This window comes from Phocoena sinus, chromosome 6, assembly GCF_008692025.1.
Source record: "Phocoena sinus isolate mPhoSin1 chromosome 6, mPhoSin1.pri, whole genome shotgun sequence".
Lineage (NCBI taxonomy): Eukaryota > Metazoa > Chordata > Mammalia > Artiodactyla > Phocoenidae > Phocoena > Phocoena sinus.
In genome coordinates this window covers 19954707-19982500 of record NC_045768.1, presented here as the reverse complement: position 1 = coordinate 19982500, position 27794 = coordinate 19954707, and the positions used below count along the sequence as shown (strand labels likewise).

Sequence of the window (27794 nt, the reverse complement as noted above, 5' to 3'; positions counted from 1 at the left end):
TTAGAGGGGATGCCTCTCTTTATTCATTTATTTCACCACTGCTACCTGGTTTCTCCTGAATCCGGTCTCATTTCTCCTGGTCTAGGCTGGCACCCTCCCTTTGCTTCCCCAGACTGCCCCATCAGCCCCCACCCCCATGCCTCAGGAACTGCCTTCCGCCCCGTCCAGCTGCAAACTGGAGCAGCAGCTGCTATAACCCATTTAACAGATGGGGAGACTGAGGCCCAGGAGTGCAGAGCACAGCTCTAGGTCACATGGTGGTCTCCTGGGTTCGCACTTTGCCCTCAGCAGGAAGGGGGGACCCGGCCGGGGCTTCCAGTGCCTTCACTGGGGGGCGGCTGGCTCCGGCCACGTCGAAGGGGCTTCAAGTGCCTTCAGTGGGGGATGGCTGGCTCCGGCCACGTCCAAGGGAGCTGCCGATTTGGTCTTTGAGGGCCTCCAGTCTCCGGGCCAGGTTTGGAACTGCAGCCCCACCTGAGGGACACAGTGAGACTTGAGGCCAGCACTCCCTTGGACCCTGCCTCACCCAGGCCCATCAGGGTCCCAACATCCTCTGGGGAAGCCTCAGGTGGTACCCACTCCCCTCCCCCTGCCATGTACCCCATGGGCTCCAGCATACATCTGGGAGTGCAGGTGGCCCTAGGAAGAGAATTCTAAGTTCCAGAAATAGAAAGATCTTAGAACTCTCACCTCTTAATATGCCCCCTAGTTCAGAAATGGGAGGACTAAGGTTTGGAGAAGGTGGGTTCTGGCCCAAGATCACAGAAAACACTGGCGGCCCTTCCCCTGCTCCTTTCTTCACCTCTAAGCACTGGCGATGTGTTCAGGGGCCCCATGGGCAGGGGAGGTGCGGAGGGTACCACTTCCTCCTTGGTCAGCATTTCTGCCAGGATCTGGGTCTGAATCCAGTCGCTGTGACTCCTGGGCCAGGGTGGGTTGGGTGGTGGGAAGCGAGCCTTCACGTTCCTGGGCCTCCTCCCCCACCCCCACCCCCCAGTGCCCCAGAGCTGGACCCACCTCTCTCTTGAACACTTGGCAGAGCCAGGGCTACATGGGGGCACCCAGGGTGGGGGACGGGCAGACAGGGGAATGTCAGCTGGGGCCTTAGAGCCAAACACCTGCAGGCAAGACCAGAGCCCACACTGGGTGACCTCAGCCCTGCTTCTGTGCCCCACTTCCCTGGCGCCGAGCATGACACCACCATCCCTGCCGTACCTGCCCCGTGGGGCACTAAGAATGTCAGGTGGGCATAAAGGGGTGGGGTCATGGTCACTTTTTCTGTGGGCAGTGCGTGGCCCTTGTGATGTCCTCTCTGGAGACAAGGAACTCCATGAGGGCAGGAACCATGTCAGGTCTGTGAATCCTCAGTGCCCAGAACAGGGGCTGCCACGAAGCAAGGAGCTTAAGGAGGGTTATTGAATGAGGAAGTGAACACTCATTCACTAAGTAAATGCATCCATTAACTCATTCATTAAGTAAATGCATAAATGAGTAAAACGTTAAGTGAATGAATGAGTACGCAAACAGCAGAGCGTGTTCCGAGAGAAGGTAGGATGGGGAGAAGGGGCAGGAGAGGTAAGTAGCTATTTTGAACCCTGGGCAGAGAGAACCCAAAGCCAGCCACTCCCCACTATGACCCAACCCAGCACATCAGAGTCCCCAGAGTTCTGAAGCCTTCCAAACTGCAGACTCCCTAGATCCAGGTCTCCAACTTGCCAGCCTTCCCTCCCCGCACCTCGGCCTTTCCTACCTGGGGCAGGTGGAGCTCCCTCCGTGGGCAGGCCCAGTGGGCCAGTGGCGCTTGGCACAGGGGGCAGAGGTGGCAGCAGGGGCAGGGGCAGAGAGGCGGCAGGGCCTGCAAGAGGCTGAGTCAGGGGCTCTGTGACATTCCTGCTCCTCCCCTATCCGGGTTGGGCAGAGACTCACGTGGCAGGGGGGAGGTGGCACCATCACACAGGGACATGGTGGGGCTGGGCCAGGGCCCGGCTGGTGAAGGTAGCAGGCAGAGAGGAGGCGCCTGGAAAGAACAGTGGGGTCTGTCTGTCTGTAGTCCTCAATGCTACCAGCAGGCTGGCACCAAAGTCCTGCTTTTAACAAACACTCATGGATTGCTTACTATATGCAGGCACTGCTCTCAATGCTTTACATATGAACTTATTCAATCCGATCTTTAAAACAACCCTGGAGGACCTCCCTGGTGGCGCAGGGGTTAAGAATCCACCTGCCAATGCAGGGGACACAGGTTCGATCCCTGGTCCGGGAAGATCCCACATGCCGTGGAGCAACTAAGCCCGTGAGTCACACGACTAAGCCTGTGCTCTAGAGCCCGCGAGCCGCAACTACTGAGCCCACGTGCTACAACTACTGAAGCCCGTGTGCCTAAAGCCCGTGCTCCGCAACAAGAGAAGCCACTGCGGTGAGAAGCCCGCGCACGGCAACAAAGAGTAGCCCCCGCTCAACACAACCAGGGAAAAACCGCACGCAGCCACAAAGACCCAACGCAGCCCAAAATAAATAAATAAATAAATTTATAGGGCTTCCCTGGTGGCGCAGTGGTTGAGAGTCCACCTGCCGATGCAGGGGACACGGGTTCGTGCCCCGAAAAGAAAAATTTATAAAAAACCCCCCAAAAACCCTGGAAGGCAAGTACTATATCATTCCCATTCTACAGAAGAGGAAACCCATGCAGTGAGAGGCTAAATGACTCACCCAAGGCCACACAGCTGGTGGCAGAGCTGGAATCAGAAGCCAGGGGGTCTGGATCCGGAGATCAGACTTAGCCGTTTCACTGAGCCACCCCTTTCCCACCTGCCCTCCATCCAAAGGCTTGTCCCCGGCCGCGCTCACCTCTCCAGCTCGTGGACCTGCTGAGCTAGGATGCGCTGCTCATCTTGGGCCAGGTCCCGGCTGCTCTGCAGCTGCCTCTTCTCCTTCCTAGGAAATGCAGGCCCCGGGACCGTGACGGGAGGCAGGGCTGGCGGGGGCATCAGTCAGCCTCTCCTCACTGCAGCACCGTAGGAGCCCCAGGAGGCAGGTGGGGACAGAAGGGGAGCCAGGGACCAGGGAAAGGAGGAAGGCCAGCAGTGAGGGGCGGGGCACGGGGGGCGGGCAGGGCCCTACCTGAGCCTCTCGTTCTCCAGCATGAACTCCTGCAGCATCCCGTAGAGGTTCCGCTGAGCCCAGGACACCCGGGCCCCAATGAGTCCAGAGGCTGCAGAGAAGAGGGAGGTAGCTGGAGACCCAGGAGCCCCAGACCCTATCCTCATCTCGCTCCACCCCCAGGGAGCTCATACCTTTGGGGTCCATTTGGCCCAGTTGGGACCGCAGGCGATGGTTCTCCTCCTGGAGCTGCAATAGCTCAGTCTCCAAATGCTGGGGTGGCTTTGCCACAGGGGACTGCAGAGAAACAGACCCAGAGTTACTGCTGTGGTTGTAAACATTCACGCTGCGCAAGGGCTCCGGGGTTGCAGAGTGAGTGGAGCTTAAAATGCAGCCCATGCTCCACTTGTCAGCCTTGAATCCTGGCCCAAGGCTGCATCCATTTGGAGGGGGCACCTTGTCCCAACAGCATTAAAGTGCCATGTGGCCTCAGCTGCACGCCTGGAGGGCCCGCTCTAAGCTACACCCCACTCCCTGTCCAACCCCAAACTCAGCTCTGTTCAAACCTTGGCCCAGATTCTGACCCCAAATAAGACCTCACGTCAGACTCCAACTTCACTCAGACTTATCATGATACCAGCTCGGATGTCGGTCAGACCCTGAATCATGTTCCTGATCAGACTCCCACCGTAGACCCTCCATAACCCTGACTGTGACCCGCCCCCGCCCCCCCCAACCATAACCCCATCATCAAGATTCCGACCCTAATCCCAACCTGACTCAGTCCCAGACTTCAGCGTGACACCAACTCAGTCCCCAGCTATTGCCTGATCCCCCACCCTCTGCCCTGCCCAGCCCTCTGCCTGTGTCTCTCTCCGCTCACCTTGGGGGCCTGGGGCCGAGTGGTGATCCGCTGAGCTCGGCTTGCATATCGCAGGGTGCTGAGGGTCTCGGGAAGGCACTGGGCTGAGGGGGACACGCAGGCCACCTGGGGAGGACTGCCCCTGAGTGCTCCTCTCTGGGAGCCCTCCCTCAGGACCCAGCCCTCCCTGCCAGTCCCCCTTAGGTACCATGAGGGTCACCCCACGCCCCCCCAGCGAGTCCGCCAGCAGCTTGGTGAGCTTGCTGTCCCGGAAGGGGATGTGGTTCTGCTTCCGCTGTGGGTCCAGCAGCAGGGAGATGCAGTGACCTGGGTGGGGAAGGCAAGGTTACCCTTCATGTCCAAGGCCACCCAGCTGGTACTCTGCAGAGCCAGGATCTCCACCCAGGCTTGTAGGTCTCTAAGATATCTCTTTCCACGTGATCTCATTACCCGTTCAGATTGGCTTCTGCCACCAGACTGGGCTCCATCCCTGATCCCCAGGGCCCACCGAAGGGCCTGGCACTTGGCAGGGGCTCAGGAAATGTCTGACAAATAAATCAAATGAAGAGGCATTCCCTATGCGTCTCCCCATGCATGCACAGAGGAAGGCCAAGGCCCCAGCTGTTAAGGACCTCAAGGCCCAATGACCTGGGGGATGGGGAGGAGGGAAGACATGTTAGCGCCCTTCCCCTCACAGGGCCTCAGTCTTCCCAAATGCAACGAGGGACAGGTTGAATGTCTGAGGGCTCACACCCTGCACTTGAGTGTTTCTACCTCCTCAGTTAGAATGTAACTGTATCCTCAGTATTTATAGATCTATAAACAAGTTCTAAGAGGGAAAAAGCATGAGACAACAGCAAGCCGAGGCCGGAGGGAGGCCTGTGGCTTCTGAATCACAGCTCTTTAACCCTCCTCCATGCCCTACAACTCCTCTGGTTTCCCTCACTGCGGACAGCTATGGGGAAGGCACAGAGGAGGGATTCAGGAAGTCAGTCCAGCTGGCCCCAGATCTCACCCAGGGCTAGCAGGCTGCGGTTGATGCTGTTGGCCTCAATCATCAGCTCCCCACGGGATCCTGTGGCCGTCACCTTCTCGCTGCCAGCCAGGTCTACAAAGCACAGCTTCCCCCCGGCAGGGGGCTCCCCGGTATCCACAGGAGGCATCTGCTGGGGTTGGGGGAGCAGGGCTTGATGGGGACGTGGGAGGGGCTGTCCCCATCAAAGCCACAAGGCCAAGGGTTTTCACCATTACCTCCTGTGTACGCCCAAGTTGTTTTATACATCCAGAGGCAGACCCTTGCTGGGTGGCCCTGGGCCAGCTCTTTCCCCCAAGCTGGGGCACTCACAGTTTGGTGGCTGATGTATAGTGTGAGTAGGGCATGGCTTCGGCTGGAGGCCTGGTTCATGGTGTGAGCTGAGCTCCTTCTACGGCTAAGACCTAGAGGGGAAAAACGTATGGAGCTGGACGTGGTAGGAAGAGCAAGTGGTCACCAAAAAAGAAAAAGGAGAAAAGGCATCCTGGTAGAGGGCCCAACCAGTGCAAAGGCACAGAGGCAGGAGAGTAGAGCACAGATAGGTGAAAGGGGGCTGGAGAGAACTGAGTGGAAGAATGGCAGTCTGATTAACATTTTATCAACATCTCTCCCACTGCTGTGTGGACGGAGAGAAACTCAGACAAAGAGATCAGCTGGGAGGCCGGCACAATGCTTGGCCCGAGCCCAGAGTCTCAGTGTCCCTGATGCCAGCCACAGTAGGTGCTCAATAAAAATCTGATGAATGGATGAATGAGAGTGGAACTGAAGGGCCTTTAGGCTAGGCTAGGAGGTATGGCCTTTACTCTCAGGGCACTGGAAAGGTCTGGAAGGGAAGCAGGGTGTGGTTTGCTACATGGAGAAGCATGGACTGAAAGGAGGAGACCCTTCCAGGGCGGAAAAATGAGGCCTGACTGAGGCAGAAGCCCAGGGCTGGAGAGGAGGGTGGGAAGAGTCTGGAAGGCAAAATCAGCAGGCCTGGAGGGTAGGGGTGGGGGACATTCTTGGGCTGTATCTGAATTGTTGGTTTGCTGGCTCTTTTCTCCCCCAAGGGTCATCTCTGAACCCACAGTTCCAGGCTGGGGCTCCGAGGGCACTCAGTGAACAAGTGAAACATGGGCATCTCTCGTACCCCAAAGCTCCCCTGAAATAGCACGCACCCATTTGCAGAAGTTCCATCAGGGCCCCCAGACTCCCAAACTCCACCACCCGCAGATGCTCCACGTAGAAGCCCCGCGTCTTGTTCCAGCGAACAGGGAGGGGCCGGGGAGCCCCTAAGCTCAGCAAGTCTCGGACCTGAGAGAGGAGGGTGGAGGGTGAGGGAGGGGCCTGAGTTCTTGCTTCATCCACCCCGAGACCTCATGGTCGACAGTCCCCCATCTATTCTGCCCCTTGACCCAGCCTCCTTGGAAAGAAATGCCTCCTTTTCCTTGTGGGCTGTCTTTCTAGCCTTCTCAGTCCCCCACCTGCTCATTGTAGATCTCCAGATAGGAGGCATGGAGAGTGACAGGGGCACCGAGGTGCTGCATGCGGTCCAACAGCCAGGCGAAGGTCCTCTGCGTGATGCCGGCCAGGCTGGGGGGTACGGGCACGCCCTCCCCCTGGGGGAAGAAACAGCTGAGCCTGGGGCTGGCTCACCACCACCACCGCAGTTATAATTACCCTTTGTAGAGCACTGTGCCCAATTCCCATACAACATCACGTTTAATTCTCAGTCAGTACTATCACTTCCATTTTACAGATGAAGAAACTGAGAGCTAGTAAATAAAGGGGACACAATTTGAACCCAGGTGCTCTACACTGGCCAAGTCCCTTCACCTCCCTGATCCTCAGTTTCCGCAAATAAATGGGGCTGGGCCTCATCGTCCACGTCCCTTCCCTCTGGGAGTCTGCGCTGCCTGCGGCTCCCCAGGGCTTCTCGCCCACCGACCCCTGACCCTTGCGGGCTCCGAATGCGATCGGCCCACCTGGGGAGGAGGTCCGGTCAGGGTGTAGGTCTTCCCAGAGCCGGTCTGGCCGAAGGTGAAGACGGTGCAGGAGAAGCTGCGGACCGCAGGGGTGTGGCTGTACCCAGGGAGGGGCGGGGGGCGGGGGGGCGGGGCCGTGTGGGGGCGGGGCGTCACCAGACCTCACTCACCCGCGCAGCGCCAGGTCGCCCAGGCGCCGCACGCCGCAGGCCCGGAACACGTCTTCTTGCGTGCGCGCCCCGTCCAGCACTGCGCCGAAGCGGAACGCCACGTCGGGGCCCCCGCCCGGGGGGCTCACCTGGGAGAGGGGGCCGTGGAGAAGGGGGCGGGGCACTCTGGGGAGGGCGGGGCTCACCTGGGGGAGTGCGGGGCCTGGGGGAAATTGGCCTGGAGGGACCTGGCGTCTTCCCGGTAGGTGTTTTTTGGGGAGTGCGGGGGAGGTCCTCACCTGCAGAGTCCGGGTCCCTGAGCAGTGCAGCACGCTCTGCTCCCCTCGACGCAGCTCCGCCGCGCTCATGGGACGCACCCTGTGGTCCGAAGAGGCGGGGAGGGGGTGGATGGTCCATCCTGAAATCTCCGTCAGAGGCTTCCTCGCTTGGACCCCTCCTAGCCAACCTATACCCACCTGAGCACCACCTGGATGGGCGTTTCTGGCCCCTCTGGTCCCTGCTCCAGGTTCCGCGCGGGGTCCCTGTGGCAGCAACGCGAGTTAACCATCCCTGCGCCAGCGGCTCCTTGAACCTCCCTAAATCTGTACTTACCCGTCGGGGGACCCGCGTTCCTCCATGTTCTGCTTTGCACACGGGTTAGCTCCGCCCGAGTCTCGTTCTTTTCCCTCCCCAGTACCCTCCCCCTTCACCACACTGGGACTGGCTATACACACCTTACATCCTCCACCCGCATCCCCCCCTTCCCAGGCAGCCATCCATCCGGAAAGGCTGGGCCTACCCAGGGCTAGCTAGTTAAAGATTTACCCACCGCCACCTCTGTGGTGGAGAGAGTCTGTAGCTAGGGGACTCTGGAGTCTGAGGATCACTTGCCCTTGGCCAGTCCCATCAGGAGGGACCACCCAGACCAGCCTCCTCTGTGCACAGATGGGGAAACTGAGACCGGGATGGGAAGGACTCAGCCAAGGCCACACAGCAAGTCTGGGCAGAGCATGGACCAGGCTCTTCCTACTTTCTCCGCCTACTCCTCCAGTTTTGTAATCTTCCTCCCCACCTTACCCCTCCCCAGCAGTTCCAGCTTGCTCTAGCTCAGAGCCCCGGGAGGGGAAAGGGGTCTAGAGGGGTGGGAGGGGCCCAGGTCTCAGTTCCAGGAAGATGTGGCTGGACTGAATTCCTTGAGCTGAGCTGACAACAGGCTCTGAAGCATCTGGTTAAACTTTGGGCCACCTGCCTCTCCAATGCCAGAGCTGATCCAAGGCCAGGGAGGTTGTTTAACTCTCTCCTGGCCTGACTGATGAGAGCAGCAGAGATGTCTGTGAATATGCTGGGCCGGGGCAATCACCCATTCAGTGCCGTTCTTCATGCAGGGCACCGGGTGGAGGAATCACATGCAGATCCTGCCCCTTCCAAGCTCGTAGTCGTGCTACGGAGACAGGTAAGTGCAATCTGATGTGCAGGGGTTTGGAGGAGGGGGTGGGATTCAGAGGCCTGTAGGAGCAGGGAGGTGAGAGTGGTGGGTGAGGGTGTTCCAGGCAGAGGGAGCATATCCTGCAGGAAGGCCAGGATGGGGTGGGGAGATGTGTGCGGCATTGAGAGCTGGTTTGAGGCTGGACTCAGCTCACGAAAGGCACATCAAAGAATCTGGGTGCATTCCTCGGAGAATCAGGAAGCCCATGAAGGGTTACCAACAGGGAAGTGACACCATCAGTAGGTATTGATTGTTATAATTATTGCCATTCTGGCTATCTCTGCATGTTCTCTGAATATTTCTGTAAATTCCTCTTCCTTCAAAGAAACATTAGAATGAAAGCTCTAATAATCACCCCCTCTTGATGAAACACGCTCTATACCACCACAAATGACAGCCAACTATCAGAGCCACCCAAGTAGCAAATGCTTTATCTTGGGTGGCAGTGAGTTCCCCATGCACTGGAGGCATGCAAGCAAGAGCCCAGTTGACCTTTTGGTTTTATAGGGCCTTCTAGCTAGATCTGCAGGGAGAATTAGGTAGAGCAAAGAGCCACTGCCTCCAGCTCTGCCACTAACAAACCGCAGAGCCCTGGGCAAGTCATTTCCCCTTTTAGCCTGTTTCCTTCCTACGAAAAGAGATTAATGATCCTGCCCTTATTTTATATAGTTCTGTGATTTCAGTGAAACTATAATTGAAAGTGATTCATTTATTGTAAAGAATTATTTAAAAGCAAAACTAAAAATCCCTAGATGATCTCCAAGAGTCTTTTCAACTCTGAAGTTCCTTAATCTATTATATTTTTTGAATCCTTGAGGTGGATAGGACAAGAATTACCATTCCTGTTTTTCAAATGAAAACAGAATAAAACATAACAGGAAAATAGAGATAGGCAGGGGAAGTTGCCTAAGGAGAAAATAGCTGTAAGTGGCCAAACTGAGAGAGTTTAAATCCAAAACCAGGAACTCTAAGTTCTTTGCTGTCTGCTGTGGCAGGTTGCCTTTTTTTCATGTCGTAAACCCAGTAAGTGAACAAGGGTTAAGGATTATGAGTCACTCACATCTTAGTGTGCATTGGTTTGATCAGATTGCTGTTCCTCCTCAAACTGGAGTGAGGGGAGCCACACTGAAGGGATTTTGAGAAAAGTGCAGAGACAAGGGACATGTGCACTCTGGGGTGTGATGAGCTGTTTGGTCAGGACTTTTACACCAGGCTCCCAACCTGGATCCAAATGTGGCCATCACTGAATGTCTACAAGCAGGAGCAAAGTTCTGGTTCTGGTCTCTAATGGTGAATGTGAACATCTGCCACCCTCATATGGAGCATTCATGCAGCAGATTTTTATTAAGTCTCCTCTATATGCCAGGCTTCCAGGCGTTTGAGATACTCCAGTGAACAAAACAGACAACGCTAAGTGTTTGTGGGGTTGTGGAGCACCAGGAACTTACACATTACAAGTGTAAATACGACCATTTTTTGGAAAACTGTTTGGCAACATCTACTAAAGCTAAACATGTACCTGTCCTATGACCCAGCAGTTCCACTCCTAGGTCTGTGCCCAATATAAATGAGTGCATACTTCCACCTAAAGACATATACAAGAACATTCTGTGTAGCTTTATAGTCATTTTAACCACCACCTCCATCACCGCTACCACTATTTCTACCTCTATCTTTGTCATCATGACTGCCACCATCACCCCATCACCAACACCTACCAGCAGTGCCCATAATCAGCACTGCCAAAAACCAGCAGTGCCCATAATCATTAGTCACTGCAACCACCGTCTCCACCATCATCATCATCGTTACCATTGTATGTAGTCTGTGCTTATTCACTTGAGAAAATTCAAGATGCAGTACCTGGGCCCCAAGCCCCTCATTGACCCTGATGCTGCCTGTTCCCACAGCTGGGACTGAGTCCCTCTGTGTCCACCTGCCCTCCTCACCCTGTTTTGAGCTTGTCCTCCACTTCCAGACCGCCCCTTTTCCCAGGGAGCAGTGGGACTCCTGTAGTTGAGGGAGGGATAGAGAGAAGGCATGTACAGAAGCTCAGCACATCTTAGAAGCTGGCTGGACCCTGCAGGGGTGCGTCGCCAGGCCTCGCTAGAGGGCAGCAGAGCATCATGCCAACACGGCCCCAGGGTTCATCACAAAGGAGGCTTTGTCAGCGCTCTTTCTATACATTTTCTCCTGAGCTTGTGCCCTGTGGAGGGGCCGGCCGGCCTTGTGCTGTGCACGGGGATGAGCAGGCCCTCAAGAAGTGCTTCTCGAGGGAATGAATAAAAGCCACATTGAGCAATCAGGGGACCCTCCCACACACACCCTGCTCCTGGTTCTAGCCCCTTCAGTCCACTCTCCTCCCTTCAGCCCCAGCCATCCCCCGCCCTGAGAAAACCCTACCCTCATCCCTGGGGCCTCAGAATGAAGTCTGAGGTCCCCTGGCTGGGACTGAAGGCCATTCAGACTCAAGGCCATTTGGGCTCTGTCTCCAGCTGCCCCCTCTGGCTGTCCGTCTCCACTCCCCACAGCCCCCAACGCCTGCATCCAGCCTGCATTCCAGCCCAAAGCTTTCCTAGGCTTTCCTTTGATCCCTTTAAACCTTTGCCCCTGCTGTTCCCTCTGCCAGGAGCGCTCACTTCTCCCTGGTGGATTTGTCCTGCAAGCCTTCCCATCCATAGAATGCCTTCCCTCACACCCCCCGCCCCATGAGGTCAGTCTGGAACCACATCCGTGTCCTCACAACCTCCTGGCGTTCCCCCCCCCCCCGCCCCGTTACAGTGATGACCGCACTGCATTGCTCTTCCTCTCTGTCGGGGAGCAGGGACTCTGTGGGCTTCATCCCTAGGGCCTCCGAGCCAGGGCCCTGCGTGCAGTAGGAATGTAACAGATGTTGGTCGGAAGAAGGGAAGGAGCCGGGAAGGAGGAGGGGAGGCTGGCGCGAGGGCTGCTGGATGCATCCCTACATCCCTCCCTGACCTCCATCTCTCCGCCCTCCCTTCCTCTCCTAACCACAGACTCTCGGCTTCATGATGTAAGGACTCTTTTAGAGACCCATTTATCATAGAGATCATCAACTCCTGCCACAAAGCTACTCTCAGATGTGCCCAGAAGCTGAATGACACTCTCCCCAAGCTAGCCTCTTGGACCCAAACATGTGCTACAAATTTAGAGTTCGCAGAGGGTGGAGGACAGGCTCTAGGGGGCCCTGGTAAGCCCCGAGTGTCAGTGCCCTCTGCTCCCCCTGACACATTACACAGGAGGGCTCGTCCCCATTTGTGAGGTACAGAGACTGAGGCTCTGTGGGAAGAGGTTGAGCCCAGCCTGGGGCTCACCCTGCCAGACAGACTTGCATTGGATTGAGGTGGAAGAAAGATGATAAAGAAGATCAGTGAGGAGGATGGTCTCCCTTTATCACACGACACCCATCTGTCATTGCTCCACTTGTATCCCCCATGGAGGAAAAGCCAGATGGGTCCAAGGCCTGTTGTGAAATTTTCCAAACAGAGCTTGCTGTAATCTTTCATTAAAACATCAATGTGGGCCACAGGACTCATTTCACAAAATTCTCCCAAACAGGGACCTTAAGGGATCACTGAATGAATGTCTCTCTGGCCCCCTAGCCCATTTGGCAGATGGAAAAACTGAAGGGGGCCAGCACAGGCTAGAGCAACAGTTGCGATCGTGATCAAGAGTAATGATTTTAGGACAAGATGGAGAGAGTAACCCGTTGGCACACCCAGGCCATCACTCTTTCCCCTTAAATGCCTGGCTCCTCTCCTCCGAAGCTTCACATGGCTTCTCTGCTGTGTGTGGTGGGTACCGGCAGCCATGCCAGGCTTCCTGCTAGACAAGGAGCTTGGTGAGGGTAGGGATCCCATCCCCATGCCCAGCACAGGGCCTGGCACAGAGGCACACTCACTGTCTGTCTGTCTGTCTGATGAAGGCATGAAAGTCCAGCAAGAGGAAATGATACTGCCTGAAGGGTGGTTGAGAAATCAAAGGACCCAGGGTTGTTGAACCTCCTGTTGTTTCCAGGATCTCAGCTCTTCTCCCTAGAAACAGAAACAGCTTTCCCCTGCCTCAGTCCACCCACTGCTCACCCAGGAACGACTTACCTGTGAGCTGGATATCTTCTCCTAAAAGCAATAATGTTAATATGTAAGAAAGTTAAGGGGCGTTAAGGACCATCTCTTGCACAGTGATGCCTCATGTGTCTGGAACCTTCGTGGTATAGTGGGGATCTGTCAGTCGCCAGAACTTGTGCTCTGTCCTCTACTCTCTGCAGCCTCTTCCTGTGAGCTGTTCTGCAAAGCTGAACTTGGCTAACTGAAGTTGACCCTTTACGTACACAATTTGTCTGAGTTTTACCATCTGTCTTGCAACATGCTCCCCTATTGGCTTTCACACCCCCCTGCCTTCTTCCCTGGGGAATGTTGAATGATACTTTAAGGCAGTGGAGCTCCTCCCCTGGCATCAAAATCACCTGGGGACTCCAGGCCGCACCCACAGAGATTCTGATTAATTGGTTTGGGGGTTGGAACCAGGCATCAGTGTTTCCAAAGCACTCCAGATGGTTTTAATGCACAGCCGGGATTGACAACTTCGATTTTCAGTTGTTCTTGATGACCAAGTCATCCCACTCAGCGTGTGTGTTGGGCTATGTTCTGGTAGAGTGATTTCTCAGATCCTGATGGGCATTTTGAGACCTTGTGTCTGTTTTATCTAGAACATCTACCCTTCTCTTGGGACCAGACTTCCGGATAAGCCATCTCATTGCTGCCCGAGATTCCCTTTTTTTAAGCTTAAAATCCACTGAACTCATGGAAAAGAGCAGAACTGTCCACAGGCCCTGCCTGCAGGGATCGTGGGATCCATTAACAGTTTTCCAGATTTTTCTTCCTTTCTAGATTTTCTCTACACAGGTGACAGAAAGCTGTCCAATGTGTGAGGCAAAGCTACACATTCAATTTGAATGTGAATTAAGCACATTCAAAGCACCCACTGTGTGCCAGGTCACAAACTGGGTGCTAACTATCCACTGTGTCGTTGGTGTTGTTTGGTTGAGCATAGAGAAGCTGCATCCTCTCCCAGGAAGTCCTCCTGGATTTGGCATGGGATCCCTCCTCTAAGGACCCACACCCTCCCACAACTACCAGCCCCAGGACCTGAACCCATCTAGTGGGGGTAGTGATGGGGCAGCAACATCTGTCTGCCTGGGGGAACTCGTAAGTTCTCTGAGGGCAGGGACTGGTTGGTGAATCAGGGCATGTCTCTTAAACTGAACTACTCATAGCAGCTGGAACCGAATGCCATGGGGACACCAGTGAGGAAAGTGAATCCTGACCGGAGAGCAAGGGCTGGGGAATCTGGAAGGACTTCCTGGAGGAGGTAGCATTCAGACAGGCTTTAAAAATGGGTAGAAATTGGGACAGGCAGAAGGGAGAAGAAGAGCATTTCAGGCAAAGGGAACAGCACGAACAAAGACCCAGCAGTGGGACAAGTTGAAGAGCAAACTGTTGCTTAGTGGGATCAAAGGCCAGGGAGTTTGGTGGGATCATACTCAAACTGCCAGAAGATAGAAATCTCCATGGAAGCCCTGGTAATGGTTCTGGCTAGAAACTCATCTTCACTCACTCTTCCAGATGAGCAGAGCCTGGGGATGATGCCCTAGTGTCCCTCCTTGTAATTATTCAAGCTCTTCCCAGGAAGCCCCACCCACCTTATCAGCTTGAGGCCGCTGAGTTCCTGCCTGGGTGGGTGCCAGACCCCACTGCTGACTCGCCCCTCTGGCAGCTGAGGAGCTGGAACACGAAGCTGCAGCTTCCACATAAGCGCAGCCGCCAAACCCTCAAGGCTGGCCCACTGGAGCAGCAGGAAGCACGTCTCCCGAGGCCGCAAAGCCATCATTCCCCACTCTGCGACCCAAGGGAGACACACACGCGTGCGCGCACACACACGCACACACACACACACACACACACACACGGAGCCTCAGTGTGTGTAGAGGACAGTGGACCAGAGGCACCCAAGACCCTGCTTCCTCCAGGGCTCTGGGATTTCTGGGAGCAAACACTGTCCCTGCCTCCCTGGGGGAGCGGGAGGTGGAGACACAGCCCGGCCCCCCACCCCAAGACGCTGTCCCTGAAACAGAATCATATTCCCCCACCAAGCCTAAGAGGATTTGATGAGCACCAGTTCCTGGGGCCCTGCACCCCTTCATTTCTGTCAACCTCATCTCTCTGGACCCTTCTCCTTTCCAATTTCCATAAACTAGACCCTGTCCCATCTCCCCAGAATTAAAAGGGGCTGAATTCTCTCAGTCTTACCTCTCTCTTTTGGCACTACGATTACTAGCATCATACTAGTAGGTCCACTACTACTTCTCCTACTATTGCTACCGCTGTTTATTAGTACAACCAGCACTTCTACTACTACTACCACCACCAGTCCTTGCAGTACCAGTACTTCTGCTACTGCTACTATTAGTACTACTGGGACTTCTTAATACTATTGCTACTACCAGTACTGTGACTACTATTACTATTATTACTTATATCATCACCTCTACTGCTACTACTGGCATTTATACTACTACTATTTTATGACTGTTACTACTACAACAACCAACTTCTATTTGCTCCTACTTCTAATAGCAGCAAACATGATGAATCAAACACAATGGGCCAAGAACTGAGCTCAGCTCTCAATTGATGGAATTTAATCACAGCAACAGCCGCTGTGGTATTAATAATCTCCCTGCTTTATGGATGGGGAAACTGAGGCTTGCAGAAGCTAAGTAACTTGGCCAAAGTCACAGGGATAGTAAGAACATGAGACAGGTTCTTGACCAGCAACTTGACTCTGGGGGCCAAGTTTGAGACCTAGAAGTCTTCTTCTCCCCATCCTTTGATGGTTTCCTGAGTACATCTCGGATTATCTTGAAGCCTCAGGAAAGGACTCCCTGAAGTTGAAGAAGGAAAGGGGCTCTTCCCCTCTGCAAGACATCTAGAATGCTGTGAACAAGGTACATAGTAGGTGCTCAGTGCCTACATCGTTTGAACTAACTGGATTCTCGTAACAACACTGAGGTCAGGACAAGGGTCCAGATGTTACAGCTGGGGAAACTGAGACTCTCAGAAGTGCTGTGATCTATCCAGAGGTTAGAGTTGGGACTGTACACCAGAACTCTCTTTTCATGACCTCGAATATGACGTGAACTCTTCCTCCCAGCCATGAACTCTTCGATGTGCATTGCACTTTCCAGTTTACAAAACTCACGCGTCTATTATGTTATTTCTCACAGTGACCCTCAGAGGGAGTGATCGACTCCATTTCATGGATAAGAAAGCTGAGGCTCAGATTGCTAAGGCAGCTTTTGAAGCACTCCTGGGGGGTCAGTGGCAAATCCAGGATTTGAATTCCCCACCCCCCAGAACCTGAGAGTAGGGGCCTCCCAGCTGGGAGAATCCAAGAGGCCTCACTCTGTCCAGCCACTCCAGCCCCTGTGGTGGGTGAGCCCATGGCCCCTAGGGGTGGAGAGAACTGGTTATTTCCAGCCTGGTACTTGGTGTGGGCTGGCCAGAGGCTTCTGTGTTCCCGAGAGGGTCTGGCCTTTGCAGCTGAGACCTAGGCAGGGCGTCAGGGATTTCTGTCCAAGCCATCTAGGCTAGCCAAAGCTGGGCAGGCCACCCCTCCCCCAAAAGGTAAGCTGTAGGTAGCCAAGACACACACAGGCGGCTCATTCAACCCCCTCCAGCTCAGCTGGCCCCATCCTGGGCCGTGGCCCAGGCTGGGTACTTCCTGGGCTGCTCCCGAGAGATGGAAAGAGCAGGCAGCCATCCTGATAGGGGCCTGAAGCAGCCACAGAGGCCTGAAGATCGATTAAAAGCCAACACGTTATGCTCTGAGCACCTACTCTGCGCCATCCTTCCTCCCAGCAGGTCTGGGAAATTGCCACCCATCACAGATCCCTCTCCCCCTTGCATGTGGAGTGCTATTGCCACCCTGACCCCTTGCAAAGCGCTAAATATTTCCTGCCTCAGGACCTTAGCATGTGCTGTTCCCTCTGCTGAGAGCACCCTTCCTTCAGCTCCTCACATGGTTGGCTCCTCTGTCTTCACGTTTAAATTTAAAAGCTCACCTTTCAGTGATGTCTTCCCTGACTCCCCTGGCTAATAAGTTCCCTCCAACCCCCCCCCCCCCACTCCCCCCCACAACTTGTCTCTCACCCTCCTCTGCTTCCTCCTCATAATTTGAATTTAATTTTTAATCTACTCGGTGGTGGTCTCTCTCCCCCATGAGGGCAAGGACAAAGTCTGTTTTATTAACCATCATGTCCCCAAGGTCCAGCAGACAGCCAGACAGTTTGGAAAAACATTCATCACATGAACAAATGGAAAGGAAGTGAAGCCATTTGCCATGTCCTCACTGGGGGCGTCATCAGTTGGAGATGTGGCTCTGCCTCTCTCCAAGTTGCCACCATAAGCCCCCGTAAGCAAGCGCAGTGATCACACCACATTCTCTGCAGTGGTTCTTCCTCAGCCCCAGAGGCACGTCCTTTACGTGTGGGGCTCCGCGCCCCTCACAGGCCCTCCAGCCTCTGTTTGCATATCGCCAAAAGACAGCGAGCTCACCCCATCCGTTGCAATATTAGGCGATCCCTTTCAATGCCGTGTGACCTTCCGAATGACGAACAGGCTGTTCTTCACAAGTTCTCAAATGCTGAAGAGGAAGAATTTCTGTCACTAGCACAAGGCTTTGGACTTTGACAATGCACTTTTCTGTTCGTTCATTTATTTCCTGAGCCCTAACCACGGGCCAGGCCTGCGGTCACCAAGTAGGGAACAAAATAGCCTTGGTGGCTCAGTGATGTTTAAGGTCTGGGGTGGCCTGTGAGCCACAGAACAGCGCTGGTGGTGGCAGAGGGGCACGTGCCGTAGATCTGATGCTTCTGAAACCTCGTTGTGCACGCATATCCCCCGGGGACCTTAAGATGTAGATTCTGCTCCAGCGCATCTGGCCAGAGAATCTGCATCTCTCAAGTGATGCTGCTGCTCTGGTACGTGGACCACACTTTGAGTGACAGGGTGTAGACCCAACTGACAAATAAGAACGGTGAGGCCCAGAGTGAGTAAGGGACTTGCCTAGAGTCACCCAGCCCAGCAGCAGGGACTGAGGAGGGAGCGTCCGGCACTCCCCCCCGGCCAGGGCTCTGGAATTCACGGTGCAGGCTGGACTCAGTGTGTCTTTGTGAGATGCAGCATACCTGGACTCACCCGGGCTGCCCGCCCCTGCCCATGAATAGTGGGCCTCTTTCCTTCCTGCACCAGGCTGGCGGGCGCACGCCCACAGACACCCCCTCCCCTGCACACATACTCACACACACTCACACACCCTGGCCAGCCCGGCTGCCCTCCCTATTTGGGGAAAGTCAACAAGAGCATTTGAAAAGTCTTTCTGTGTGGAGAATCTGTTTGTATAGGGGGAGGAAATGGAGAGCTGGCCAATAGGTAGAAATATTAATGAAGCTTGTTATAAAGGGCCCATTCACGGCTCTCCGAGTAAATAGGGCTCTTGTCGGGCTGCCACGTTATCTGCCAAGTTCAAGAATGTGGTTTGAAAAAATAGAATTTAAAGGGGTGAGGTGGAGCCTTAAATGGCCAGCCTGCTGGAACTGGAGCCAACGACAGGAGGAGCCTCTGCTGAGGGGCTGGGGGCAGCGGGGCGATGTGTCTTGGGGTGAGGGGTGAGGGGCTGTCCAGGAGAAGGGCGGGGCAGGAGCCGCTGGTGTGCGGAGCTCAGAGAGCATCCCACCCACCGTCCACCGTCCACCGTCCACTGGCGTGGAAGGCCTGGTGCCGTCCCTGCTTCCCGTTGGTATCTGGCCCGGGGCTTGCAGTTCTTCTGTTCGGCCCCCCACATGGTGATGCGGGTCAGGAATGGGGTGTTTTAATCCCAGCTACCTTAACTCCTCTGGGAATTTTGCCCCTTGGGGTGTTGGTAATGGGGTCTCTGAGTGGCAGGAAGAGAGCTTTTTAGTAACTTTCAGCCGTACTGCAGGACTACTCCACAAAGCACAGCCATTTTCCCCGCCCCCTAAATTCTACCTTGCAAATTGGTACCCAAACAACGTATGAGAAAGAGTATAAAAGACTCAGACCCTCAATCCACTCAGCTCACACAGGGCAAATTCTGGGCTCAGAGAAGGAGAGTGACCCACTCAAGGTCACTCGGCAAGTCTTTAGCAGAACTGGGGCTTTCTTCCACCAGTTCCATGTTGCACCAGGTCCCCAGGACTGCAGTTGGTGCCTGGCCCAGAGGAGGTACCTTGTCATTTCAAGTGCACAATGTTTTATTTTTAGCCCCTGAGTTAAAGCAACTTATAAACGAGGGTCCTGTCTTACGTCCAATTTGCCCCTGGCCAGCTGTGCGGCCTTGGGCAGATGACTTTGCCTCTCTGAGCCTCAGCTTCCCTTTCCATTGTAAAATGGGGTTATTGAGACCAACCCCTCCTGCTGAGAAGACACAAAGAGAGGATGTTGGTGCGGTGCCCGGTGCTGTGCCAGGCCCTCGGTGGGTGGCCCAGGACAGTGGCTGTGAGTGTTTCTTTTTCTGTCCCAGCCTGTGGTACACGAGTAGAGTCTCCAGGAAGACTGTTCCCTGGCCTCTAGGTTTCAGGGCATGGTTTCTTCTTGGGTCCTACAAGGCTGCCCCGTGCTGAGGGTCATAGGAAGCTGGTAAATTGGGAGTCAGGGGCTTCTGCCACGGGTGATGTTAGACAGCACAGCCACACCTGAGTGTGAACTATCGCGAGGGTCTGAGAAAAGGTCCTGCAGGAAGCCCTGGCAAGAGGCTGACCTTCCATCCCCTCTCCGAAATGGCTGCCCAGAATCCACCTCTGTCAGACAAGGGTTAACCTATGTGTGGGAGAACATTTACATTGGCTTTTCTTTACAAATAAAAGGGGGGAAATTCCTATAAAGCAAAAAGGAAATAATCAATGCAAAAACTGAATGGAAACATTTTTTTAAAGACTCTGCCAGGAGCTTGCTCTGTGACCTTGAACAGTGGGGAACTTAAGGATATTTGGAATGCAGGGAGGCAGCAACATCCCTTTAAAGGGAGGTGGTGTGGGCTACCGTCACAAGCACAAGTTTTGGGGCTCACAGCCTCAGGTTCAAACCTGGACTCTGCTCCTCATTGGCCGTGTGACCTTACACAAATGACAGACCTCTCTGGGCTTCCATTCCTTTGATCTGTACAAGAAAAGAGAAGAGAGGGTTAAAGTGTGTGAAGCCCTGGCACATCTCGGATGCTCGTTAAATGTCGATTTCCTTTCCTTTCTGGGCCTCTTGGCAGACCAAGGGGAAGCCTCTGACAGGGCTCACCAGCCAGACCTGAGGGAGACCCAGCTCTGCAGGCCTCGGCGCCCGCACAGCAGCTCAACAGCCTGATGGTATGTCTTCACAGCCCTTTACAGTTTGCAAAGCACTTGTCTACTCACCATGAGAGCCTCGCAAGCATCCTGTGAGGTGAGTAGGGCAGTGTTCACTACCCACTGGGCTGGACTGAGAGAGGGTAAAAGACTCGAGCCCAGAGCTCTTGGGCATGGCCCCAATCTCTCTTCATCTCTTCATTCCTTCAACAGATATTGGTTGAGGATTACGTGCCAGGCACTGTGCTGAGCATGAGGGATACCGTAGTGAGTAAAAATAGATGCAGATGGACGGATGGCAGTTGGATGGGTGGATGATAGATTGATGGTGGATGGATGGTATTTGGATGATGGATGGATGATGGATGGGCGGTGGCTGGGTGATGGATGGATGAGTGAATGAAGGAAGAGTGGCAAGTTCCTTGAGGACAGGATCCTTGCCTCTTCTTTCCACCACTGTGTCCCCAATACCGAGGATGGTGCCTCGCACCGAGGAGGAGCTAAAACTTGTCACGTGATATCTTCTTTGGTGGTGTGGACTCAAGAAACAGGCTACACAGATTTCTAGCTGTGTGACCAAGGGGAAGTTACTTAACCTCGGGGTGCCTCAGCTTCTTTATCTGTAAAATGGGACTGACAATACTTTATAGGTTGTTGTGAGGATCAAATGAGTTAACACACGAAAAGCCCTTAGAACAGAACTGTCTGGTGCAGAGTGAGTACCATGTAAGCATCGGTCATTATTACTTTTCTGGTTTTACTCCTGAATTCCCTTCTGTCTGATAAATTCTTTGAAGGCAGGGCTCTGGGTGCCCCACCTGGGAAGCCTCCTAGTAGAAGCGTCTGTTATGCTGTGCTTCAAAGAGGGGAAGCTGTTGAGTCCAAATCAAGGTCAGAGAAGTCCAGGGTCCACACTCCACCGGGGCCAAGGGTAGAGTTGGCCCCTGGCTGAGGGGGGCAGGACGGCAGGATGGTCAGAGCTCTGGGCTGGGAGATAAAAGGTCACATGTCCATTCTGGCCCTGCCATGGCCCTCCCTCCTGGGGCCCAGCCTTCTCTGAGCCTGGGTTTCCTCTGTTAGACATCCAGGGAGATAGTCTGCTGTGAACCAGCCGAGTCTCAGACTGAGGAAACACGAATCAAGCTATCTTCAGTTCCTCATCCTCAATTTTCCTTCCTTTGAACCGATTTTTCCAAATCGGAAAACTTGAGCCTTTGCTAGCCTTGGAACACACACGCACTGTCTCGCGCAGCTGAAATTCTGTGTCAGCATCAGCTAGTGGTCGACGATGGCACCAGATGGAGGGCTCATTAATGCCACCGAGCAGGGCCCAGGGTCCCCCAGGGTCAGCTCCCCAGAGCACACAGGCTGAGTTTTCTCTCTGAGGGCCGCCGACAATCCCACCTTGTCCTAGCCCTGCGATTTATAGGAGCCAGTGGTTGACACAAGTTCCCGCTCGGCGTGGGCTCGTGGGACCGTGGGCTCCACTAGACGCCAAGAGCCACAGAGAGCGCTCCCGCCCGCCTGCCCCTCACTCTGTAAGTGAGTCACTGGGCTTTGGAGTGGGCCACCCTTGGGGTGGCTCCTTGTTGGAATAAGACAGTCACCTTTGAACAGAGCAGGCAAAGATGACATGCCAAACCCTTAGCCTGGCAAAGCTTCTGCCCAGAGGGCACCAAGGTACCTCCTTCTAGCCAAGGAATTGCAGGCACTCGGGCTGGCATGGCCCTCTGGGAGCCGTGATCCCAGCTCCTCCAGATTGAGAGGGGGAGACAGAGGCTCAGCCCGAGAGGGGAGTCAATGAGGCCATGACACACAGCAAGTCAATGGCAGAGCTAGAACCCTGGAGACCAGGTTCATGGGCATCTCCTGCTCCCCTGCGGTTCTTCTGCTAAAGGAAAGGGAGCAGCTGAGGGCCTCCCTGGCTGCTAAAGTTGACTCCTGGCTGGTCTTCTGGGAGCCAGGAGGGTGCCTGGACCTCTGGTTTTAGGGACAGATTCCTGGGTCTCCCAAGTTTCTAGGGAAGCCAAATTGATTCCCCTTTTGTATGACAGGAAGAGAAAGGGATATGGCATGGAAGAAAGGCCTGGGCTTTGCAGTTGGGCACACCTGGGTCCTGATCTCGGCTCTGTCAGTTACTAGCAGGATAAGCACAGGCAACTTACTCACCTCCTCTGAGCCTCAGCTTCCTCATCTACACAATGTGGTAACTTGTCACCTACACGGTGGGTCATGATGTCGAGTGTCTGGCACATCGTAGGCACTTAATAACTGGTAGCTATGGCAATAGCAATGAGTTCCGCTCCAAGTGGCTCAGGCAGCCTCAGTGGAGGGCATAACTGGGACAGGACCTGGGCTTTTCAGGTGATGGGGCACTAAGGTGATGTGCAGGCACTGGAAGACTGGAGGACTGTTCTTTCAGCACAGGCAGGAGAGCCCTGGGGCTGAAAGCCTGGGGGCCTGCCTGGGTCACCAGCCTGCAGGAGAATGAGTGCGCAAATCTCAGCGCTCTCTTGGACTCAGGCTCCCTATCTGTGCAGCGGGTGTTGGAACAGCAGACTAAGGTCGCTGCTGAAAACTCCAGGTTGGCCCAGCTGGCAGGGTGAGGACAACACCCACACTGGGCCCGCTTCCTGCCTCAATGGACTGTTGTCTGAGGAGGTAGAGACTCAACCCAGGGCATCCAAGACAGGAGGCAGGTGAGCGGGCAGGTAGGAAGGGACCGGACTAGGCTGAGCCTGGCAGAGCAGGGCTACTGTCGCAGGTCCCCGGGCTGATCATCCAAATGGCTGTGAGGGCCCAGTCTTCCTGGGCCAGGCCCAGGCACTTAGGACCAAGAGTTCTTGGCAGCAGTGTGGAGAGGGCCTCAGCCCCTCCCTCTGACGCTTAGCACCCTGGGCTGCAGCCACCCTGGCTCAGGGCTTGGACCCACTCCCCTGTGTTAGGTGCAAGCAGCCTGCAGGGTCTCCAGGAAGCAGGGGACACTCTGGGAGGCCCTAGGCCTAGGGGCCAGGCCTCTGTGCTGCACAGTTAAGGCCACACTGCTGCAGAGCCATCTTCCTACAGTGTAGCTCCATGTCTGCCATCTCCTCAGCTCAAAAACCCTCAATGACTCCCCAGTGCCTGGAACCAGCTTCATATTCTGGGGTCTCTGTGGCTCATGGAAGAACTTCGAAGTGTCCCAGAAGCCTTGACCTGGGTGCCAGACATCGGGCATATACATTTGTCAGGGGAGAGTTCTGGAGTTTCATCAGATTCACATAAAAAGCCACCACCCCACGGGCTGAAGCCCAGGCTCTTGGTCAGCATTCAAAGCTCTCTCCAAGCTGGCCTCAGGTCTCAACATCTGCCCCTTCTTGTCCCTCCACTCCACTCCCCGCCCTCCCTTCCTCGTCTCCCCTCCTGGAAGTTTTCCCGGCTACTGGCCCTTCTCCCAGGCCCCACAGCATCATCGAGGCCCCCTCCCTTACAGCGGTTCTCAGAACCGTCCTCTCCTCCACCCATGGCTTTCACGGGGTTTAGACTTGGCCCCTGCCTGCCCGGACCATTGCAGTAGCCTCTTGTGTGCTTGCCCTGCCCTCCCCTCCTCCAGCCTACCTGCCAGCCCTGCTGTGTCACTCTCCTACCCAGATCCGTTCTCTATCCCAGATGAGTTGGATGACAGGGCAGAGGGGAAATGGAGAAGGAGGAAGGGGAGGAGGGAGAGGAAGAGGAGGGAGAGGAGAAATGAGAGAGAAACAGGCAGGGAGAGAGAGAGGCCTTGCACAGGAGAGAGACATGCTGGAGAGGCAGAAACAGGGGGAGATACATGGGGAGAGACTGACAAGAGAAGAAAGGGAGGGAAACAGGATATAGAGACACAGGGAGCTATGTAGTGAGAAACAGAAAGAGACAGAGAGATGCAAAGCAAGGCCAGCAGAGACAGGGATAGAGAAATACAGAGACCGCAGCCAGAGAGGGCTGGAGCCAGGAGCCAGGCAGAGAGAGAAGGAGATTGAGCCCGGGGGTACCCTCAACCGGCGCTAGAGAAATGGCTTTCCAGTGCCTTCCATCCCTGGAGTCCTGCTTCTCCTCCCCGGCTCAGAGCAACTGACCCTCACTGGGGAGCAAAGGAGTGGGGCCTGGTACCCGATCCTGCCGCCTGGTGGCTCCCCACCCTCCCCACACTGGAGGCTCTGGCCTGGCTCCCTAAGGCACATGTAAAAGACTCCCCCATCATCACCCTCCAACCCTCTGTCCCTTAAGAAGTGACCATGGGCTGGGCTGGGGGTATCACAGAGTTTTAGAATTTAGGGACCTCCAGATTCAGAAAGTCCAACTGGCTGCCAGATAAGCTGTGTGATACTGGCCCAGGACCTTAACCTCTCTGGGCCTCTGGGGAAGTCAAAGGGCAGATTCAGTGTTGTCTGTGAGGGACATTGAGAGGGCTTGTGTTACACCCTCTCAACCCACCTGCTCCCAACTCCCTCCCAACCCCAGTCCCACTTGAGGCTGATCTTGTTTCACCGTATCTATGACCACTGCTCTGGAAGGCGGGAGAAGAAAGAGTCGGGGTGAAAGCTCTGGCCGTTTCCCTGGGGAGCACGCGGCCCCGGGCTGATCTCACATTCCAGCTTCACCTCTGCGTTGGTCTCCGCCTCAGCGTCTGAGATGGGAATTAAGTTACCTGTTGCCAGAAAGAGCCTGGTTAACTGTTCTTTGCCCAGGAGGTTGCCTTGGTCCCTGCAAAGCCAGGGTCCTGTTGGGAAACTTGGCAGGAGTATGGAGGAACAGCAAAACTAATTGTAACAATGGCTAGCATCCACTGAGCTCTCACCCGCTATTCTGATTAGCATTGTCCGTCCTGGTCTCAGTCACAAGACCATGCGACATGGGTGCTCAGATTCTCCCTGCTGAGACTTAGGGAGATTGAGGCTTGGGGCCAGTAAATGGTGGTGACATTCAACTCCAGACAGCCAGACTTCAGAGCACTCTTATCCCTTTAAAGGGCATGAAAAGAGCGATGCCCAAGCAACACTGCTATGGGCCCAGCCCAGGGCTGGGGACCAGGAGGCAGTCCCATCTTTAAGTGCTCACCACCCAATGAGAGCAAAGACAGTTACCCAATGGGCAGAGGACTTGCCCCTTAATGAGCACCTACTACATGCCAGCCTCTGTGGAACGCAGCTCAAGTACAGGCTCGGCACGTTGCCTGGGTTTGGATTCGTGATATACGACTTATCAGCTGTGTGACCTTTGGCAAGTTACTTAACCTCTCTGTGCCTCAGTTTCCTCATCTGTAAAATGTTTCCTTGAGTTGTTGTGAGGATGAAACATACTGATTCTTAGAGGGGTCTCAGAGCCGTACCTGGCATGTGCTGAGGGCTTAGGTCTGTTACCCACCATCTTCTTCACCACCATCACCATCTTCTCTATCAGCACTTTTTGGAGACCATCCTGTTCAATCATCCCAGTAATTCTGTAAGGTTGGCATGACTATCCCCATCTTATAGATGAGGAAACTGAGGCCCAGAAAGGTGATATGACTTGCAGTAAATTAGTAAGAGTCTGAACAAAGATTTGAACCCAAGACCGTAGAAACATGGCCTGTGTTTTTAACCATCTTGTGTGTCAGAGAAAAAACTCTTCCTTTCTTTTTCTCTTTTCCTCCCTTCCATCCTTCCTTCCTTCCTTCCTCCGTCCCTCCCTCCCTCCCTTTCTTTTCTCTCCCTCTCCCTCTCTCTCTTTCTTTCTTTCCTTTATTCAAGGAATATTTATTGAGCATCTTCTACATGCCAAGTCCTGTGCTGGGGCTGGAATTCCTGGGCTGACCCCGGAGACCAGAGAAATGTTTTCTGCTCCATTCTGACTGGCTGGACCTGGGCCTCCTTCCACCTCCCTGGCTGCAGCTGCAAAGGGAAGAAAGCTTTGATTGGGCCCTGAAAGGTGGGCGGGGGACAGGCATGGGAGGTATCGGTTGGGAGGCAGGCTCCCTGCCTGTGACACACAGCCTCCCTCTGTGTCCCACCGGCTGTGTTTACCTTCATGAGAAAGTGCACTTGTCCAGCCCTGGGTTAATGAGGTAAGACTTCATCTAGTGGATCCTGTGGAAGGATGTCTGGGAGGAAAGGGATGGGCAACAGGGGGCACAGAAAGAGAAGACTCAAGGCCCAGGAAGCAGACGCCTTTACCAAGGTCTGCTTTTGCCTGTGGGGGTCCCTGGGGGGCCGGAGTGAGAGGAGCCTGGACCAGTCCTCAGTCCTCTGCAAGGTGGGGTGGGAGCATGTAAGAGGGGTTGCCAAGTCCTCCAACGTGGGTCATCTCAGCCCCAATCATCAGCCCTCTGCTCACATATCCCTTCCTTCTAGAACCTTCTCAGACTGGTTCCAGGGCCCTCAACTGGGTTCCCACAGCCCCTTGAGCCCCTACTGATCGCTTGTCACACGGACCAGAACTGCCCGGTTATTTCCCTGCCCCATTCTCACCTCTGGGCTTTGGTGCTTCTGTTTCCTCTCCTTGGAACTCCCTGTTTAGCTCCCTCACCTCATCCAGGCTCTCTTCAAATGTCACCTCCTCAGAAGGGCCTTCCCTGACCACCCTATCTAAACTAGGCTTGTGGTGATTTTAAAAACATGGCTGCAAATTTTCTGACCCTCTTCCTAGCAAGAGGTGGGGTCTCTGTCCCTTCTCTTTGATTCTGGGTGGGCTTGGGACTGCTTTGACCCATAGTGTACGGTGGAAGTGACACAGTGGGACTTCAGAGGCTAGGCTGTGAAAGGCCATGGAGCTTCTGCCTTTTTGCTGGAACGCTTGTTCTTAGAGCCTTGAATCACCATGGGAAGTGCCACCACTCTGAGGCCGCCATGCTGTGAGGAAAGCCAAGCCACATGGAGAGGTCATATGGGGGTGATCTGGTCAACTGTCCTGGCTGAGCCCACTTTCTAGTTACCTAAAGCCAAGACACCAGACATGTTATATTAGCTTCTAATTGCTACTGTGTTTTCAAATTACCTCCAACTCAGTGGCTGACGATAATGCAAATTTGTTCTCTTAACACTTCTGGAGGTCAGGTCTCAAATGGATCTCACTGGGCTAAAATCAACCTGCTGTCTGGGCTGCGTTCCTTCTGGAGGCTCTGGGGGAAATCCTTGCCTTTTTTCAGCTTCTAGAGGCCGCCTGCATTCCTTGACTCATGGCCCCTCTTCCACCTTCAAAGCTAACAGAGTAGCATCTTCTAACCTCTCTGACTATGGCCCCTGCTTCCTTTGTCACATTTCTTTCTCTGACTTTCTTGCCTCCCTCTTTCCCTTATAAAGACTCTTACTATTCCGTTGGCCCTGTCTGAGTAACCAAGGATACTCTCACCCCTTCAAAATCCTGAATTTAATCACATCTTCAGAGCCTTTTTACCACGTAAGGTAGCATACTCACTGGCTCCAGGCATTAGGACATGCCACATCTTTGGTTGGGGGCAACGGGCACTCTTGTGCCTACCACACGCATGAACGGAGATGCTTCCAGATGAGTCCAGCCCCCACCTGCTCACACCCCCCCACGGCCATTTGAGTCTTCCCAGCCGAGGCCCCAGACCTCAAGGAGCTGAGACAAGCCCTCCCCGCTGTGCTCGGCCCAAATTCCTGACCCACAGAATCTGTGAGCATAAAAATGGTTGTTGTGTGAACCACCGAGCTTGCGATTGTCTTTTACACAGCAATGGGTAACTTTAACAATCCTCATTGTTTTCATCGTATTCAAACCACTTAGCCTGCTTTGGTTTTTTTCACA

At 54.5% G+C, this 27794-nt stretch overlaps 1 protein-coding gene and 1 long non-coding RNA gene across 6 annotated transcripts; one reads left to right on the top strand and one right to left on the bottom strand.

Annotated features, from left to right (window-relative positions):
- KIF12 (kinesin family member 12) lies at positions 1-7952 on the bottom strand. 5 transcript variants are annotated; one of them, XM_032634414.1, is made up of 20 exons: positions 7720-7909; positions 7584-7649; positions 7407-7485; positions 7129-7256; positions 6959-7034; positions 6458-6592; positions 6152-6287; positions 5307-5398; positions 4977-5127; positions 4170-4288; positions 3983-4087; positions 3294-3396; positions 3121-3211; positions 2848-2934; positions 1927-2017; positions 1751-1855; positions 1018-1118; positions 803-921; positions 412-474; positions 1-361 (listed from the first exon to the last, which is right to left on the bottom strand). In XM_032634414.1, the coding sequence occupies exons 1-20, from the start codon at positions 7881-7883 to the stop codon at positions 285-287; spliced, it is 2088 nt and encodes a 695-aa protein (XP_032490305.1). In that variant the 5' UTR covers positions 7884-7909; the 3' UTR covers positions 1-284. The 5 variants fall into 5 exon arrangements, with proteins under 5 accessions (XP_032490305.1, XP_032490303.1, XP_032490304.1 ...); XM_032634413.1 differs by lacking the exon at positions 7720-7909 and adding an exon at positions 7937-7952 and having other exon boundaries at positions 258-474; XM_032634410.1 differs by having other exon boundaries at positions 258-474; positions 4977-5124; positions 7720-7903.
- On the top strand, positions 7947-27783 carry LOC116755252. The gene is made up of 3 exons (XR_004350305.1): positions 7947-8560; positions 19961-20127; positions 25778-27783. It is a non-coding gene; the product is annotated as an uncharacterized LOC116755252 (long non-coding RNA).
- The last annotated feature ends 11 nt before the right edge of the window (positions 27784-27794 follow it).

What these genes read in the sequence shown, in the direction of transcription:
- KIF12 (XM_032634414.1), bottom strand. Translation starts at nt 7,883, where the DNA reads ATGGCTGCCTGGGAAGGGGGGGATGCGGGTGGAGGATGTAAGGTGTGT. An exon ending in CCCATCCAGGTGGTGCTCAG is followed by an intron (nt 7,486 to 7,583) that starts GTGGGTATAGGT and finishes TTCGGACCACAG; the next exon opens with GGTGCGTCCCATGAGCGCGG. An exon ending in TGGAGATCTACAATGAGCAG is followed by an intron (nt 6,288 to 6,457) that starts GTGGGGGACTGA and finishes CTCCTCTCTCAG; the next exon opens with GTCCGAGACTTGCTGAGCTT.